This window comes from Dipodomys ordii, unplaced genomic scaffold (genome assembly GCF_000151885.1).
Source record: "Dipodomys ordii isolate 6190 unplaced genomic scaffold, Dord_2.0 Scaffold24, whole genome shotgun sequence".
Classification (NCBI taxonomy): domain Eukaryota; kingdom Metazoa; phylum Chordata; class Mammalia; order Rodentia; family Heteromyidae; genus Dipodomys; species Dipodomys ordii.
In genome coordinates this window covers 89308-108821 of record NW_012267240.1, presented here as the reverse complement: position 1 = coordinate 108821, position 19514 = coordinate 89308, and the positions used below count along the sequence as shown (strand labels likewise).

General features: G+C 38.4%; 1 protein-coding gene across 1 annotated transcript in view; it reads right to left on the bottom strand.

Moving 5' to 3' along the window:
* The window catches only part of Lyst (lysosomal trafficking regulator), a 142950-nt gene that overhangs the window by 114349 nt on the left and 9087 nt on the right, over window positions 1-19514 (bottom strand). Inside the window, exons 2-3 of the mRNA XM_013014561.1 lie at window positions 6168-6366; window positions 5756-5829 (exon numbers count right to left, since the gene is read on the bottom strand). Of these exons, the coding sequence (XP_012870015.1) occupies window positions 5756-5829; window positions 6168-6359 (266 nt within the window). The 5' untranslated portion in view covers window positions 6360-6366. The remainder of the gene's footprint in view (window positions 1-5755; window positions 5830-6167; window positions 6367-19514) is intronic.

Sequence of the window (19514 nt, the reverse complement as noted above, 5' to 3'; positions counted from 1 at the left end):
AAACAAAGGAGGAGGCAACAATGCTTGATAAGAAATGTACTCATTACCTTGCCCATGTAATTGTAACCCCTCTGTATTTTCACAATAAAAAATTACAGCAAGAAAATGATGATCATAAAATTATCCAAATGAATAATAAGATATAATGTGTGTATGTAAATAATCGAGGAATACATTGTTTTTCAACCTGCATGAAAACAAAGTGCACCAAAGATACAATAATTAAGTTTAAACTGTTATTTTACTTAACTGAGGAACTAAATAAATCTTATTCCTAGTACATAGTTAAATTTAAAAAAAAACTATTGTTCTTGATCTATGCAAGATGATGGCTGAAGTCTTTCACTTTTTCACAGGGACTAGAGCGTGCCTGGTGACCTTCATAAATGCAACTTTAATGGAATGCTAATGGGATGACCAATGTGTGAGTTCCATTATAACAGACTGAAGTGTCAAACAAGGTAAGGTCTAAAATACATGGTCTACAATAAAGGAAGCTACTTTTTTAGCTCATCCTTCCTGTAGAGTACTAATCCTCATCTTTATATTTAATAGACAGTGGTCTAATGGAGCTTTCAGGACCTCCATGTGTGACACAGAACTACAGATACATTGTCTTAGTAAGTTAGCTCGCTGCTCCACAGCAGTACACTGGTAAATTGTCACTGTTGTGTGAACAGGAATTCCTGCCTCCTGTGACACATGGCTCTTGTATGTCCCTCATTGCTTCCCACCACTTTAGGGCTTCACCCTGGAAATATCTCCTCTGCAAAGTTTTCCATCAACTCAGACGACTGCTTTCCTTCTCAGGATTTCATGCCAAGGGCCCCAATTTTCTAAGTGGATTAGTTCTCAAAACCTACGGCCTTTCTAAAGGATAAGGCTGTACTTGAGTTTACCTTTACCACTGGAATTAGAGCCATCCTGCAGTCTGATACAACAACAGGGGAAAATCAATCTTTATTTCACAATCAATGAGCATATTTCCAACACAATTCGTATTTTTGTATTTCATAAAATACTTTTTTTCTTATTTGTAGGCACCCTGAAAAACCAGAGCTTGCAGCCCTTTATTTCAAATCAAGCTCTAGTTTTATCTCCCAGGGTCTTAAGTGTACATAATCACACAGTATATGGGGGAGCAGGGAGTCTTTTAATACCTTATGTCATAGACAATACAGGCCATACACAGAACCATTCCCTGGCTATTTCTAAATAGCCTTGCTTAATATTTACACTTTTAACTACCTTCTTGAAGTTAAAAAGGCTGGTCTTACCTTTTAAACTTCCCCAAAATAATAATAAACAGCAAAATAATTTTCATTATAGTAGCACTTTTTAAATTCAATTCAAAAAACATATCTCAAGTACCTGCCCTTTTTATACTTGCATTGTTAGCCTAGATTTTTAACTAACTGTCCAGCTTAGACATTCAGAAGCAGTAGTAGCAGAGGGGGACACAGCGCAAATGAAGTAAGTCAGGGAAAAGCTGATATCCTGAACCATTCTGATGTCTAGGAATCTCCAACGGCTGATAGGCAGCAAAAAGGGGTCCTCAAATGTCATGCCAAGGAACATCAAGAAAATTTTGGATAGGCAGGAAAAAGGAAGCAATCTGTTGGACAAAACATCTCAAAGCATAGAGCCAAAAGTCCTGCAAAACCATTAATTAAAGAATTATATCATAAGCTGGGCGCCGGTGAGGCTGAGATCTGAGTATCACAGTTCAAAGCCAGCCTGGGCAGGAAAGTCCGTGACACTCTCTTTTTTTTTTTTTTATTGTGAAAATACCGAACACGGGGGTTACAATTACATGGGCAAGGTAATGAGTACATTTCTTATCAAGCATTGTTGCCTCCTCCTTTGTTTCCCCTTCCCATCTCCCCCATACACCCACCACACACCCCCTCCCCACCCCTGGCCAAAGTTGTAAAGTTTGTTTTTCGACATAACGACTTGTACATCTCATTGTTGCAATGGGTCCACCTGTATCGCTATTTAAATGATTTGTTTTTTTCCTTCCCCTCCACAAATTATGCCAACATCAAGACCCAGCAATCCCACTTTTGGGCATTTACCTAAATGATCACAAACAAGACCATACTAAAGCTACCAGCACAACTGTGTTTATTGCAGTATTATTTACCATAGCTAAGATATGGAACCAACCCAGATGCCCCTCAGTAGATGAATGGATCAAGAAAATGTGGTATATATACACAATGGAATTCTATGCCTCCATCAGAAAGAATGACATTGCCCCATTTGTTAGGAAATGGAAAGACTTGGGAAAAAATTATATGAAGTGAAGTAAGCGAGGCCCAAAGAAACATAGGTCCCATGGTTTCCCTTAGTTGCAATAACTAGTATATGTCTGAGACAAGCAGAAAAGGTCAGATAAGTTGATGTTAGGTGAAATGAACCCCAAGGTAAGTATTCAAATGTTTTTTTCTTTCTTGCAATTGTTTCTAGCATATTTATGGTGATTTCTTTGTTTCTTTGTATGTCCCTCCCCCACGGTATAACCCCTGCTTTCCGTGACACTCTTATCTCCAATAAAACCACTAGAAAACTGGAAGTGGTGCTGTGGCTCAAGCAGTAGAGCACTCGCCTTGAGCTGAAGAGCTGAGGGACACCGCTGAAGCCCAGAGTTCAAGCCCCACGACCGACCAAAAAAAAAAAAAAAGAATTACATCAAAAAATGAACACATGGGCTGGGTACCAGTGAGTCACACCTGTCATCCTAGCCACTCAGGAGGCTGAGATCTGAGTATAGCTGTTCAAAGCCAGTCTGGGCAGGAAAGTCCAAGGGACTTGAATTTCCAATTAGCCACCAGAAAACCAGGAGAGGTACTGTGGCTCAGGTGGTGGAGCACTAGCCTTGAACTGAAGAGTTCAGGGACAGTGGCCAGGCCCTGGATTCAAGCTGATAAACAAACAAACACATTCCAAGCCCCCAGAATAGAAGGAGGTGCTGCCCTCATAGACCTGCAATCTTCCATAACCACTATGGTTAAAGGAAATGCTACATGCCTCTTTCCCTGTCCCGTTAACTGTGTGGCTAGCTTTTCCCCATCTTGTCACTGTGCATGTAGGACTCTGGAGATGGGGGCAGGTAGTTTGCCTCTTGGTTCACAAGTTTTCCACTGAGAAGAGCTACAACAAAAGTACCATGTGTGGAAGCTCACCTGGGACCCAGTGCATACAGGGAGATCCCGAGCTTTCCAGGAAGATGCAGGATGGGACCATACTCTGTGAGTCAGGGAAGGAGTGCAGGAGGAATGTTATTTTGGCCAAAGAGGAGTATGGTGGATGAAACATAGCTACAGACTAACTGTAGTTCCTCCTATCAAGTGATGGGCTTTACTTCTCCATCCCTTAAATCTGAGTTGGCTTTGGGGGTTGTTTTGACCAATAATGCAATCAAAATGGCTATGTAGCTTCTTGCCACTTCCCCCTTCCCTCTTCAGAGTGTTTCCAACTATCAGATAAAGAGGCTAGATGTGGCTTACTGAGAAACGTGGCCTACTTATCCATGTGGGCAGAACTGAGGCAGCCATCAAACAACTCTCAGCCTCCTAAATGACTGAATTCTTGTACACCGAAATAGGTGTACATGCTTATTCCTCTTTGTACTGTGAATCCCTATGTAAGGATGCCAGGCCGTTTTTGTCATCACTATCAGCCCTTCTTTTCAAAAGCAAGAGCTCCTGGTAAAGATAGTCTCTGTTTTTTCATCCCTGCATCCAGAAGGTGCTAGACACAGTAGGTACTGAATGGTCTGTTGAATAAATCAGTAAACTACATAGCCATACTACAGTATGCCACTATAGAGGAGCTAGTTAAGCAGCACTACATGTGAAAGTGAAATTACTACAAAGATGTAGAAAAAGTAAGATGGTATTTCGCAGAGAAAACAGCTAAAGGTTAAAGTAACAATTTTCCTTGATTTTACTCTTAGAACCTGTATCAAGTGACTTTTGTCATTTAATTGCTCCAGATCTCAGTTTCTTCATCAGTAACAGAAGGAGATCTATTTGGATAACTAAAAGACCTTTTAGGGGTTGGAGGCATGAATTGGGTAGTAGAGCCTCAGTACTCTTATTTTAAACATGGAGTTTGATTCTTATATAATAGGTGGCAAGTGATCTGGTGCCAACATAATTTATCAAAATTGGACTAGCAAGGGTTGGGGATATGGTTCAATGGAAAAGTGCTTGCCTCGCATGTACAAGCCTCTATGTTCAATCTCCAGCACCACAATAAAAAGAAAATGTCAGTCCTCATAATTTGATTAGCATACATAACCATGAGGTACAAGTGATATTTAAATTTTTAATAATAATTATCATTCCTATGCCTAGATGGTCAAGTATGAAGTTTTACTGAAGGAAGTTATATAATCTTAAATGATTTCAGTCATTTACTAATGCATTAAAATATTTCATGGCTTAAAAGAGAAAAGATAAAATCTTCAGAGACAGAAAGCAGATAGAGTGGCTGCTTAGAGCTGGGAACAGATAGAGAGGGTATGGAGTTTCTTTCTGAGGTGATAGAAATGTTCTGAAACTGCCTAAAACAATGGGTTAATACATCTATGACTACACTATAAACTTGTCTATGTGACATGGGTAAATTGTATAATATGTGTAGATTTTAAAAAGCTAGTGAACCTAGCACAGGTGGCTCACACCTATAAAGCTAACTACGCAGGAGGCTGAGATCTGAGAAATGTGATGCCGTTTGAAGCAAGCCTGGGCAGGAAAGTTCATGAGACTCTAATTACCAGTTAACTCACAAAAAGCTAGAAGTGGAGCCGTTACTCAAGTAAGAGGAAAAAAAAAGGAAAACAAACAAACAAGCTCAGTGACAACGCCCAGGCCCTGAGTTCAAGCCCAGGACCAGCAGAAGAAAAAAAAAAAAGCTAGTGCAATTCCTATAGGGAATACATGATCAATTTAGAGAAAACCTATCATTACAGTATTGATTCTTTCAATAATATTACATAGTTCTCCATTTATTAGGGACTACTTTAGTGTCTCATAATGCATTATGGAATTCCATGCTTAAGTACTGCACGTATTTTATTATATTTATTCCTGGGGACTTACATGGTATCTTTTAAGAAAGACAGACCTGGGCATGGTATCTGAAGCCTGAAATCCTAGTGACCTGGGAGGTGGTGACTGGGGAATCAGGGTTCAGGGCCATCCTGGGCATAAAATTTCCTGAAATTTCATCTCTTTCAAGGTTGGGTATGGTGGTGGGCACTGTCGTTAGGAGAAGTACAATGGTTGGACACAATGGTACATATCTGTTATCAAAGCAATATGCCTAAGTAGGAAGATCATGGCCCAACTCAGCCAAAGTAAAAAGGAACTAAAGCTGGGCACAGGTGGCTTCATACCTGTAATCCTAGCTACCCAGTAGGCTGAGATCTGAGGATCACAGTTCAAAGCCAGCTCATGCAGGAAAGTCCATGAAACTCTTATCTCCAATAAACTCAGAAAACTGGAAGTTGCACTGTTAGCTCAAGAGCTAGAGCACTAGCCTTGAGCTAAAGAGCTGAGGGACAGTGCCAAGCCCAGAGTTCAAGCCCCATGACCAACAAAAAAAAAGAAAGAAAGAAAGAAAAAGAAACTAAAGGTGTGGCTCAAGTAGTAGACTGTCTGCCTAGCAAGCTTGAGGTCCTGAATTCAATTCTCTGTACCAAGAGGAAGGAAGAGCATTAGACAGCAAGCCCATATGGCCATACCATACTTCAAACGAAAACAACAATACATACAAGCTAAAGAAAGTAGTATTAGCAAGCTCCTTAAATCTGTCATACTAAAAATTTTAAAAATGAATTGGACCATTACTGAAAAAGGAAATTCATGTTTCTAAATTATAACCTTATACAATAATCAGTTGCTTCACAATATTTGGATAAAAATATGTATGAAACACATCAGAAAAAAGCCAATTAAATTTCTAACATATTTCACACAGTAAAACATATCCAAGTAAATTATATAGTTGTAAATGGAGTTGTCTTTTTCTTTTCTAGAGTGATGTAGGAGCTAGGCCTTTATCTCAGAGCCTCTTAAGAAACTATATCACCCAAAATTATACATTTATGACCAAATACAATATACTGATGAAAAACAATGATAGGAAAATGTTACCTGATCAATGATAGAATTTAGCCTGGTAAGTAACAGAAATCCTCGCCCATAAACAAGGTATTGTCCCAGGGCAGCCATATGTGTCTCCTCTTCTTCTTCTTCCCTGGCCTCTGCCCTCTGAACCACTGCATTGCAAAGCCGGTTGACATCAGTCAGAAATTCACGTGCCAATGAGTTACTGTCAGTGCTCATGACAGAGCTATGAAGCAAGTATAACAAAAAAAGATTAGAAAAATGAATACAAATTTACTTTCAAACTGTGTGGTTGTTTTGTTTTGTGGGTTTTTTTTTTTTAGTTGGTTGTGGGGCTTGAACTCTGGGCCTGGGCACTGTCCCTCAGTTCTTCAGCTCAACGAGCACTCTACCACTTGAGCCACCTCGCCACTTCCAGTTTTCTGGTGGTTTATTGGAGATAAGATCTCATGGACTTTCCTGCCCGGGCTGGCTTTTGAACCGCAATCCTCAGATCTTAGCCTCTTGAGTAGCTAGGATTACAGGTGTGAGCCACCACACCTGGCTTTGTGGTTTTTTGTTTTTGTTTTTTCTGCTTATGTGGTGCTGAGGAATCAAACCCAGGGCTGCATGCATGCAAGGCAAGCACTCTACCACTGAGCCACCTTCCCAGCCCATGGTTTGTTTTTAACATAAAATTTAACATAAAATTATCCAGTTATTGGTCTTAACCTTATAAAATTCTCAGGTATAGTTCTAAACTACACAGGCATTTCTTGAATAATCCCTGTAAGGAAGAAATAAGTGCCAGGTGTGAAATGTCTTAGCACAGTTTAGAAAGGTAAGATACCACCAGTGGGTGGTAGAAGTTAAGATAGATTCTGCTATAAAACAGATAAACAAGCTAGGCATGGTGGCATTATAGGCATTATAGGCTTATAATGTCTATAATCCTAGCTACTCAGAACTCAGAGATGAGAATTGAGGTTGGAGTTCAGCATGAGGACGGGAGAGAGGAGGAATTTGTGAGATCCCATATCAATCAACAGTTTAGCATGGTAGTACGATTGTCATCTCAGAAAATTGGGGAAAAAATCATGAATGGGAAGAAAATTGTGGTCCAGGTCAGATCCTGAATAAACACAAACCACCCTATTCAAAAATAAGCTCAGTTAACAGAGTTTAAGAAGGACTCCTATCAGGTAAGAAAAAAAAAAAAATTGAAGAATTTTAGCAAGTGAAGTTAGGCCACTTGGCTTTAGGATGCATATGAATCAAATAAAAAAAAGTCACACTTTAATATGCAGAAAAACAGTAAGACAAAACAGACGAAAGTGGTGATACAGAGAAAACAAGTATTCAGAAAGAAAGTCATGAACAACAAAATATTAAAAGAGTTTCAGAAAATGGAACTGTGGCTCAAAATGGTAGAGCTCTAGCCTTGAGTGAAATTGCTCAGGGACAGCACCCAGGTCCTAAGTCCAAGCCCCATGACTGACAAAACAACAACAACAAACAAAAAAATCCAGATTTTCAAAACAGTTTATCTTAAGGTTAAAAGTAATTTTGAGAGGAGGTGAAATAGACTAGAATGTATCATAAACATGTGTGGAGATGTAACAATGAAATCCCCTCTTGTATTACTAATGTGAGCTAACAAACAAACAACAACAAAAAAAACCCCAGCAATTTTGAGCCTACCAGTAACCTTTAAAAAATGCTTATCTCAGAGATGTAAAAGGAAAGGAGACACGAACTGCCCAGTTTCCCTTCGCCATTTTACAGTCCTGCTGAGAGAGCAGGGGCTACGTATAATAAGAAATGACTATACAAGCTGCCATATCAGTAAAAACTAGTCTTTATACATCCTAGTGTACAAAGAAATGTATGTTTTTCTTGATTACACATGTTTATAGACATAAAATTGTTTGGTAATGTTTTACCTGTTTTTAAAATTCATACAGATATTATAGTATATGTATTTATACTGTTTTCTTCCAGCAACAATATGTCTATTCCTTTAAGGTATTTTGTAATATGCTACTGCATGAATCAACCACCATCCAACAGAAAGTTTAGGGTTTTGCTCTGGGGCTAAATTAATGATATCTAACTATGTTATTTCAAAGTCTTCAAATGAATTGTCTTTTTTTTTTTTTTCTGGTTGTGGGACTGAACTCGGCCTGAGCGCTGTCCCTGAGCTCTTCAGCACAAGGCTAGTGCTCTACCACTTGAAAAAAGCCACTTCCGGCTTTTTTCTGTTTATGTGGTGCTGAGGAATAGACCCCTGAGCCTCATGTATGCAAGACATTCACTCTACCACTGAACCAAATTCCCAGCCCTGAATTAAGCCTTTTGATTGCTAATATTTCTTACATTTGATACTTACCAGTCTTTTAACGCTTCTGTAACATTTACAAATGTATAATTTGGGTTCAAAAACTAGACGAAACACACTCTTAGGATAAAACTTCACCTACAAAAAAAACCCAAATATATGAATTCCAATAGTAAACAATAAAGAATTTTAACAAATAAGATTCTAACATAAAATCACTGGCCAGTCTTGACATATAATAACTGGGTCAACCAATAAAGTTTTTATAATCTCAGGAGTACACTAAAAAGAATGTTTAGCTTTAAGAAGTGAGTTTTGAGGGAGGGAGTTCCGGAACATGGTGCTATGAACTTAACCATAGATCTCTTCTCTTTTTCCAGTAAATCACAAGTTATCTACCAAGAAGAATCAAGTTGGTACTAATCAAGTTGGTAGCATATCACTTATGTATAACTCAGAATTCCTGAACAGCAAAATTATTGTTGTCCCGTCAGGGTGAAAGGTATATGATGAACACAAAATGAGTCACTGATGACTAATTACCAAATTTCATATTCTTGTATTCTTCAAACAAATTAATTACTTGTGTACAATACAATGATGACTATTTCTAGACTACCATGGAAAAATTCCTACTCCTAGGATAGCATCAGGATGCTTTTCTTTAGCTATCTAGTCTCTCCTCCCCTTCACTTCAGTTTTTATACTTTTTTTTCCCCCCAGAGCTGAGGACCTAAGTTAAGATCTTGCACTTTGCCAGGCAAGTACTCTTCCACTGAGCCAATTCCCCAACCACTTTCACTTTAGTTTTTAACGGGAATAAACATCAAAATATTTCTTATTACAGTTTTAAAGGTTTAGTTTTAGTTACAAGACTTTAAAAAAAATAAAAGCAATCTTTAATTGCTTCAGAGCGCTCAAATCTGGAAACCTACCCTGAGTTTTCTTGGCAAACACTTCTTGTAGCATACATTATTCTGGGCTCTTGAGAACATGGTAAGGAAGGAGACAGAGACATGTTAGACTAGAAGAGCTTGGTGTGTGGGGAGAAACCACCCTTTCAGATGGGTGCAACTGCAAACAAGGGCTGGCCCTCATACTCGCTCCTCTAGATGACCACTAGTGGCCAGTATAGCGGCTCAACCCAACAAAAGTCTTGGAAAGGAGTCAAAATGCCTTCCATGACTGCTTCTGAGCTAATAAAAATCTGTGTATATTTTAAACCTAAAAATTATGAAAGAGGAAATGATCAGTCAAATTATGGTCTAAAAACGGTTTTCCACTCACTGTTCTAACTGCTGGTTAACTAGTGATATCTGGACTACTGGTAGATTCATGTATCCTACAATTGTTTTGCTCTTACTAAAAGACATTTTCTAAGCCATAGTAAGGGATTTCTCTAAGGCTCATAAACAGACATGGCTTCTTTATCTCCAGATTCTGAAAAGCCCAGATCCACATCCATAGAGTTTCAGACTGTCCAAGACCATAATTACTACGTTCAGCAGGCAGATCCCTGACTCTACCACCACTCTACATACAACTGTGTTCAAATTTGGTTGTTTTGGTTATCCTGGGATTTGAACTCAGGGCCTCACATTAACAAGGCAGGCACTCTATTGCTGAGCCATGCCTCCTGCCCTCTTTTGCACTAATGATTTTGACACAGGGTCTCATTCTTGCCTGAGCACTTCTTTCTTATTTTTTTGTTTCTTATTATAGCTGGGATGACAGGTATGTACTATCATACCCAGCTTCTTCAACTGAGATTGCGTTTTTCAGATTTTTCTGTCCTGGCTGGCCTAGAACCATAATCCTTATGAAATAAGCCTCACATGTAGCAAGGATTGCAGGCATAAGCCAATAGTACCTAGTTTGTATTCTAATTTTCATATTATATTATATTATTGTATATACTACTCATATCAAGTTCCATCAAGTCTGGAAATACATATTTTAGTAGGCTTAGAGATATCTTTAGCACAGTATACATATTTATCTGTTTCTGAACTATACAGATACCTTGTAACTACTCAGTTATTTGACTTTCTTATACCCTAGATCATGAGCTTTTTATGGGAAAAGAGTGTCTTATTCTTATAAGGCCAATTTTAAAGTCAATATATTACTATAATTTTGCATTTGCAATATAATGTATTGTAATACAATGTATCATTCAATGTATCATAACAGAAAAAAATGAGTCCCAACAGTTCTAGAGTGTTTATAATTATATTTACTATATATGAAACATATAGCAATAATTACTTTTAATCATATAAATAACCTCAGAAAATAAGTTTAGTCTGATTTCATATAGTGATTAATAAAATATGAACAGAACAGAACAATAAAAAACAAAACAGTAAAAAAGGATCCTGCTTTAATGTTTTAACTAAATCTTCTAGTTTCATATCATCAGAAACTTCATCAATATGTCATTTTATTCAATATAGTAAATATTTACTATGTGCCAGCTACTATATTATGCTCTAAGAAGAGCAAAAATAAAACCTACCCTCATGGACTGCAATAGAGACAGATTAAAAAAATCATATATTAGCATGTCAGACATTAGTAAAAGCTACAAAAAAATTAAAACAGAATACAGTGATAGGATGTTACTCTAGAAGGTCTGAAGAAGTGAAATTTGAGCAGAAATCTGTCTAGAGTAAAAAATGGGTCATGTGGGTACCTGGAAATATGTATTTTAAGGTACTGATATAAATGCATGTTTGATGCAGTGAATATTAAATGCAAAAGAAAAATCAAGGCCTAGAGCACCTGCCTAGCAAGTGTGAGGTCCAAGTTCAAACCTCAATACTGCAAAGAAAAAGCAGAGAAGTTGAAAGTGACTATTTAAAGAAGGAGTGAAAAAGTCACCAGTCCTACCTCCCAGGCACTGAACTAACATGTGCAAAGAGAGAACAGAAGTGTCCCTGAAAATGTCTCTTCCTAAGAATAAATTCCTAATCTCATATCCCCTCATGAAAAATACTATTGTTTCCTGACAACAGAAGGGCAAGGCAGATGGAAGACAGAGCTCCACTTTACCTATGTCAAGTCTGATAGTTCTCTCAGAAACCAAGTAAGGGATGTTAAGTAGGCAGATGGAAATACAAGACTATGGTTCTGGTGGGAAAGAGGGAACTGCTGAATCAATTTACTAGAATGAAATTCCAGAGCAGTGTTGTCTATAAGAACTTGCAGAGACAATGGGGCTGTGGGGGCTGTCTTGTGATCTTTGCTCACTAACATAGCAGACAAAAGTCACATGTTGCTTGTCACTGCTGCAATTAACAGTGGGAACTCAGGATGAAGCCCAAGTTTGGGCGGAATCAAGGGAGGAGAAGCATTTTGCCCAGGAAAGAAAAGAAACAGCAAGTGAAGTGGGAGACAAGTCAGCAGCATACTGCCTCCCAGAAATCAAGCACAGAAAGCTCAGAAAAGTAAAGAGTGAGCAACGATATAAAATCTTGCTAAGAGAAGAAGGAAGAGGAAGACTGGGAATTAACTTGGATTTAGCAACATGGAAGTTCCTGACAAACTTGTCATAGAATGATCTCAGGGAAGTAGAGAAGAGTACTGACAGAATAAAAGCAAGCAATCTAAACAGCTCTATTGAGAAGTTCTGCTACAAAGCATGCAGACAACTTAAGAGAGGCACAGGCTAAAACAATTTTTAAAAAACTGATATCAGAGCTTCTCTAAGCTGAGATACAGCATGTTAGCACAACCAAGAAAGAAAGGTCAACTAGAATGAAAAGAATAATGCTAGGAGCAATGGAGGCAAAATTAAGAGGATCTAATAGCATACAACCCAGTTCATCTAACAGATGAATATGAATGTCAGAGTACATGTGTACATATGTAAGAAGACGATTAACAGATTTAGCAGTGTGAAGAGCATGAGGTTTTTGTTTTGCTTTTCTGGTGCTTCTTGAACTGGGTCAAAACATGTTACTCCTAAGAGGCTTCACCCTAGGCTACTAATGACCTTAAACCAAGACTGAGTTCCATTGTTCAGAAACTGTAGTACAGTATGGAATAACTGAGCTCTCCTTTGGTTCCCCAGGTATGGGAAGATAGAAAGACTATTAAATACTTCAGGAAAATCTAGATTTGTTACTGCTGCAATATTCTCCTCTATACCAAAAAATAGAAACTTAGGTTATCAGAAATGAATTCTTCCTAAAGGACTACACAACTCTGACTGATCACCTTTTTCTTCTATCAACATTTGTGAGTCTTTTAAAGTCCTTTGGGGGAGATGGCATCAAGTTCAATAAAAGTCTATAGAGTCTACAGTGTTTTTAATTCTGCAGTGTTTCCCCTCCTCAGTCTTCTGTAAGTTTTCACATTTCTACCATAATTACTTAAGATTATCAGTTGGGCAAAGACATTAACAAATCTTCTCAGAATCTGGCTCTGAGATGTGAACTTATTTAGAGTTGCCAGAGGTTCCTGTATAATCTCTTCCACCTTCAACTTAAATATTCTCCTATTATTTCCCTTTCCTTACTTCTACCTTTATCGGTCTGCATGTAGATCACTATCCATGTAGGGAAATACAGAGAATAGAAGCTGAGAACTTTCCATTATTCTGTGTATCCAGGTATAGAGTCAGTTTGTTAATAAGAATCTATTTATTTTCATTCTCTGTTTCCCTTCATGTATGAGTTCCAATTGTTCCATAAAGATTCAGTAAATGCTTTACAGCTACTTTTGCCCCAGAGGCTATACTGAAGGCATTTTATATGCCTTTTCTTTGAGCTTTAGAAACTTAGCATATTAATTTGCTGCATACCCACTGTGGCGGATAATCTGATGGTCAACCTGACAGGACTGAGTTTCATAGGAAAGCAAACCTCTGGGTGTGCCTACGAGAGACAATTAGATTGGGTGGCAGGGAGGCCTGGAACTATTCAGTGGTTTTATCCATTATTGGATTCAAATTTAATAGACTATCCGGAAGTGGTGAAACCATAAAAGGTGTCTAACTGGAAAAGTCCTTGCTGGGGGTAGGTATTTCTCTGAAGAGTATCTTGCCCCTAGACCTTTTCTGTTACCTCTCTGTGTGCTTCCTGGCTAGTATGAGGTGTATAGCCTCCCTCCATGGCCCCATTGCCCCTTTTCCTCCCCTCATTGCTTTAGGCCCACTAACCAGAGACAAAAACTCTGAAACCATGAGTTAAAATGGGTTTTTTCTCCTTCTAAAGGTTTCTCTCATGTATTTATCATAATGATGAGAAACTAACACGCCAGCTTCACTGTTTAGTCATTAGGTACCACTACAGAACATCCACTTTGTGCTGTATCACCCAAGTAACTTCAGTCTGTGACAGGGCATGTGTGTAGTCACTGACAGAGCAATGCCCCACCCCCAACCTGGCCCGGTGAGCTTAGTCCTCTCTCCGTGAGGCCAATGACCAGCTACTTGCCAGTGACACTGAGACTCATCTACTATGCTACTCATTCCAATTGCAGCAATGCTCAAAATGCTCAACAGATTCCAATACTAGACAAAACAAGGAAATAGTGTAAAACATGATTATTATTCTTCTGAGAAAGTAGGACTAGAAATGAAAAGGAGGAAACAGAGGAGAAAAGACGCCATAGATCAAAGAAGGTATTTTAGAAAAAAATTAGTTGGGTTTAACTGGCTTGTTTGTTTCAGAAATGGGAGAACCTGGGTGTATTTTTAGGCTATAAGGAAAGAATAATCAGGGACCTGATTGTGTGAGTTTCTCCTCGGCATCACACAACATGCCTTGTACCTTGAAGTCAGCCACAGTGGAGTATTTATACCATGAAAATAAGCAAATACTATATATCAGGGTCAGGGTTCCCCCCCCACTCCCTTTCCCATGCAAATCAATTTACTAGGATACCACCATGGCCAGCAGTGATAAGACACAAAGACGGGGACAAAAGAAGGAATAAATGAGGACAAAAGGAAACAGCAATTAATGACGACAGTATCAAGAATAGAGGTGAATCTGGGAGCCAGTGGCTTACACCTGTAATCCTAGCTACTCAGGAGACTGGGATCTGAGGATAATGATTCAAAGCCAGCCCAGGAAGGAAAGTCCATGAGTCTCTTATCTCCAATTAACCACCAGAAGTGGCAAAAACTGTGGCTCAAGTGGTAGAGCACTTGCCTTGAGCTGAAGAGCTCAGAGATAGTGCCCAGGCCCAGAATTCAAGCTCCACAACTGACCCCCCAAAAAAGGTCAGGAATGGAGGGACCTCAAGATCTGAGGGACCTCAACTTTCTCACTCAAGTAACAGACAAGGATATCTGCTGAGAAAGTTGGGCTGGGACTGGAGTCAAGTAATTTAGAAAAAAATTTGGGAGATAATCCAGTAGGACAGAATAGTGATGAGTACTTACTGGTGGTCTTGAGAGATCAGCAGAGGGTTAAAGCCACGAATTTCTGATGGTATCAGTTCAGATTCTGCAACAAGATTCAGCAGCCTGGGTCTAACAGTGAAGAATGCAGACTGCATCACTGATCTAGAAGTGGGAGTCTGGACGGGTGGAAGTGGCAGAGGGAGGAGTGAAAGGGAATCAAAGATACTGGTTAGAGCCATCCAAAAGGAAACTGACTGGGAGGGAAAGAGAATGAAGCCGTGCAAGTGTTAGTAGATAGCAGAAAATCAACAAGTAATCAGCAAAGTATGTATTACTTTCCAATGTACGGCTGAAGAATGTTGACCTGTTTAGATTTCTACAACAAACAATGCAGGTGATGACAGTATCCCAAGTATGGCCTTGCAAATAGGTTCTCAAGAAGTGAAAGTTAAGGTCACTGCAGTTGAGTAACCATGATGATCATTATTTTGGACAACAGATCCATTGTAAGCCTGAAAAAGCCAAGTTCCTTAACAGCAGGGATTTTGTCTTATATCAGAAGGTACTCAATTCATATCAACTCATGTCTGACACGAATAAACAAGGCTTTTCCCAATATCACTTGCACTCATAGTAGATCAAACCCAGCCTCGGTGTCAGATCCACTGATTATTCCCATTATCTTTTGGAAAAGACAAGAAAGCAAACCATGGCTCTGCTTTCCCTAAGTGACACTTTGTTCCACAGTTATTCTCTGGCTTTAGCTGATTTTCACAACCCACTACCCACCTATAAGATCACAGAATTAAGTTGTACATTCAGTCTTAGGATTTTCATGCATTTATCTTCTTGATTATAAAATTACATTATGTATACCCCAAAATTAGTTCATGACTGCCACATTCTTCACCTTTGGGGCTGTCCTCATCATACAAGAGCATTTTAAAGTATCTTTCATTTTTGTGTTATAAGTCAGTGCTCCAAGGACATTACATAAACCATTATACATAAAATCAAGCTCATTGATAGGGGAAGAAGTTGGCCCCTCTGATTCCCTCTCAAGAAATATCAAATATCCAGTCAGTGATAAGGGATAGGGGCACAATGTACTTCAGTTCCCCTTTTCAAAAGTCCATTAATTCAACCAATATCTATTGCCTATTATACATTCCAACAAATATATACAAATCTGCTTACTCATCTCTCTTTGGTAGTTTCAGACTGTTCTAACCATCAAATATGTACACAGTCAGCATCACACTGCGGTGAAAATAAAAGGCCAGAGCAGCAAGTGAGGAATATAGCAGATTCTAGCCAGTCATACGGAGCTATGGGCAGCCTCGCTTTCCCTCCCAAAACATCTACTCCACAGACAGCAAAGTAGACCCTACAGACATTGCTAGTAAACTGCACATTTCTATCTAAAAGCTCAACACAGCTAAACATATGACAACCAAGAGGGCTATCTTGAGGAAGAAAAAGATAATTTCAAGTTGACCCTGTACAAGAGAAAAATGATGCAGTTTCCAAGAAAGCAATGGCCATAAATGCAAGGAAGGTCTTATATTTTCTGCTTCTGACTCTGCATGCTACAGAAAAAGGAAAAGAGAAGCAAAATTGGTGTAATGATAAACTTTGTTTCTTATAGCTTGGTTAGAAAACATAAAATTTCCTCACCAAATACTAGTGCTCAAAACATGCAATTCATAATATTTCATCAATTGACAAAAACAAAAATCCTGGTAAATTCCCTTTAAAAATAGCCCTATGTGTTTGCCTGAGTTTCTTAATGATTACTTATTTATTAGGCAAGATGATCTCTGTTAACTTATGTTTTACCTAGTAACTTTTTGGTAAATACTTGAGGTGTTCAACAATATTCATCTGAATGATTCTAAAATAATGACTTAAAACAGAAAGCTCATTAAAATATTATTTATATATCACATTTTTATTAATATATGTCCCTTAAAATCTATTTTATAGTGGACAGTATTATGGTTTGAATTTAAATGTTCCTCATAGGTCATGTGTTGAATGCCTGACGCCCAATTGGTGGCGTTATTTGGGGAGGTTCTGAATCTTTAAGAGGCAGAACTCGCTGAGGAAATAAGTGCCTGGGTTCACATCTTTGGGGACTATATCTTGTCTGTTCTGAGTTCTTCTTCTCCTCTTCCCCTCTCCTTCTCCTTTTCCCTTTCTCCCTCTTCCCTCCCCCCTCCTATTTGTCCTTCCTGTCTACCAGAAGAAATTCTTCTTCCAGGGCTCTCACTTCCATGATGCTCTACCCAAGTACAAAGAGCCAAGTCCTCATGGACTGAATCCTCAGAACCTGTGAGCCAAAATAAATCTTTCCTCCTTTCCTCCCTGTAAGTTATTTATGTCAGGCATTTTGTCACAGCAATGAGAAAACTAATTAACATATACATGTGTGTGTGTGTATGTATGTGTATATATATATATATATATATATATATATATATATATATACACACATACATATACACATATATATGAAGGCTACCGAAGCAAATCATCTATCCTGGCTTTACTCCTTGCTGGAAGATATGTGTGACAAGTTTTATGCTGGCTACATCATCTTCCTCAAAACAAAAGTTTGGATTTTTACAGAATAATGACAATGCTGATGGGAATGTAGCTAATATCCATAGTTATCCATTACTATATATCTGATTCAACTGTAAGCTCTCAGCAACTATACAGTAGGTGGTTCAATCCTCAGAACAATCTCATAAGTAACATTGCTATCCTCACTTGTTTCATTGGACATTAAACACAGTTAAGGTCAGCAGTTGGCCAATGCTGGAAAGTTATTGGATGTCAGGAGCCAGGATTAAGGTTCATCAATCTCTCAGTATTCTGTGTCCAACAACTCCTCCATCCAACAAAACTGACCTCTTCCTCATTGCTATTCCAGTTTATGGCCTCTACCCAGTCCCAGTTAATCAGATGAGAAACTAGAACAGAGCTTCATCTAGTGTAGACAATTCTCTTTCTTGACAGGTTGCTGGTTCATATGACATCTGCTATCACTAGCTCTGCAATACTGAGTATTTGATTTCCTATTTCTAAGCCTCAGTTTCTTAGTTTTATAACTTAGTTTATAAGAGTGCTAAAACAGTTTTGATATTAAATGAGAGGGCTGGGATGTAGCTCAGTGGCAATGCGCTTGCCTAGCAAGCGCAACGTCCTGGGTTCGATCCCCAGTACCAAAAAAAAAAAAAAAAAAGAAAAGATATTAAATGAGAGAACTCTTGTAGAATGCACAGCAAAGCACCTGGCTGTTTAGAGAAGGATTAGTAATTACCATGAATCTGGTCCTTCTTCTTCTAACTTTATTCCCAAGAATCTCTCTTCTAACTAGTATTAGTTAGTCATCCTGTCTATGGTCTCTATTCCTTCCCATCCAAATCCTTTAACAGCTAAAAATGTCACTCAGATTCACTGAAATCATAAACGACAGTCCAATTCATAAGGAAACAGATCCTAACATTTCATTATCTGGGTAAGCAGTACCCTCAATTAGCCTTTACAACACAGGGGCTGATGTTCAAAATCAGCCTGGGCAGAAAAGTCCAGGAGATTCTATATCCAAAACAACCATCAAACAGCTAGTCTGGCAGCTTGACTAAGGGAGCAAGCCAAGCAAATTTATGGTCCTGAGTTCAAACCCCAATATTAGAAAAAAAGAATAATAATAAAATAAATTTCAAAAAGAATTATCAACATCAATGTCATTGGAAGCATCAGGAGGAAATTAAAAAATGGCAATGGATTTTAACTTCAATAAACCTCAAGTCATAATGCAGTGAAGTCAAACAAAGTCTAACATAAAAAGCAGGGGAAGTGTGCACATAAAGAGGGTATAGAACCCATACATTCTACAAGTTACAACAGTAAAACCTCCTTTTGTCAGTGGCCAAGATACACTGCATTTTGCACTTCAATGAATGAATGACCAGAAGTTATAACAATGAATGCATTTTATGAATATGATAAATATGTTTGGTTGCCCTTTCAAATAGTCCAAATGACTATGATAAAAAGAGGAAATCATTCTTTCCACTGTTTTAATTTCACACTCTCCAAATACAATAATAACTATACTGTCCAAATATTATTTGTTCAATCACAACTATTATTCTTCTTTTATCTACAGAGCTAATACAAATGACCCATGGAACTAATAATCACATTTTCATCAGATCAATGTTAAGGACAGAAGAGATGAAAAAAATTAATATACTATGATTGTTCTCAAAAGTTCATAATACTTTAAAAGCACACAGATTTTTGCTTATGCTAAATTAACAAATTACTGAACACTGAACTCAGCCAAGAATCTACTGGTATTACAAAAAAACTTAAATATAATTAATCAGAAAATATTTCTAAGTAGACATTACCACCAGAGTCATGTCCACAGGAAAAAGATAGTTCACTTTAAAAAACAGAGAAAGAGGGAGAGGGAGATAAGTATAAGAATAACCCCCTAGGGGCTGGAAAGGTGGCTCAGTGGTAGAGCGCTTGCCTTGCATGCCTGAGGCCCTGGGTTCAATTCCTCAGCGCCACATAAGCAAAAAGCAAAAAGCCGGAAGTGGCGCTGTGGCTCAAGTGGTAGAGTGCTAACCTTGAGCTGAAGAGCTGAGGGACAGCGCCCAGGCCCAGAGTTCAGGCCCCA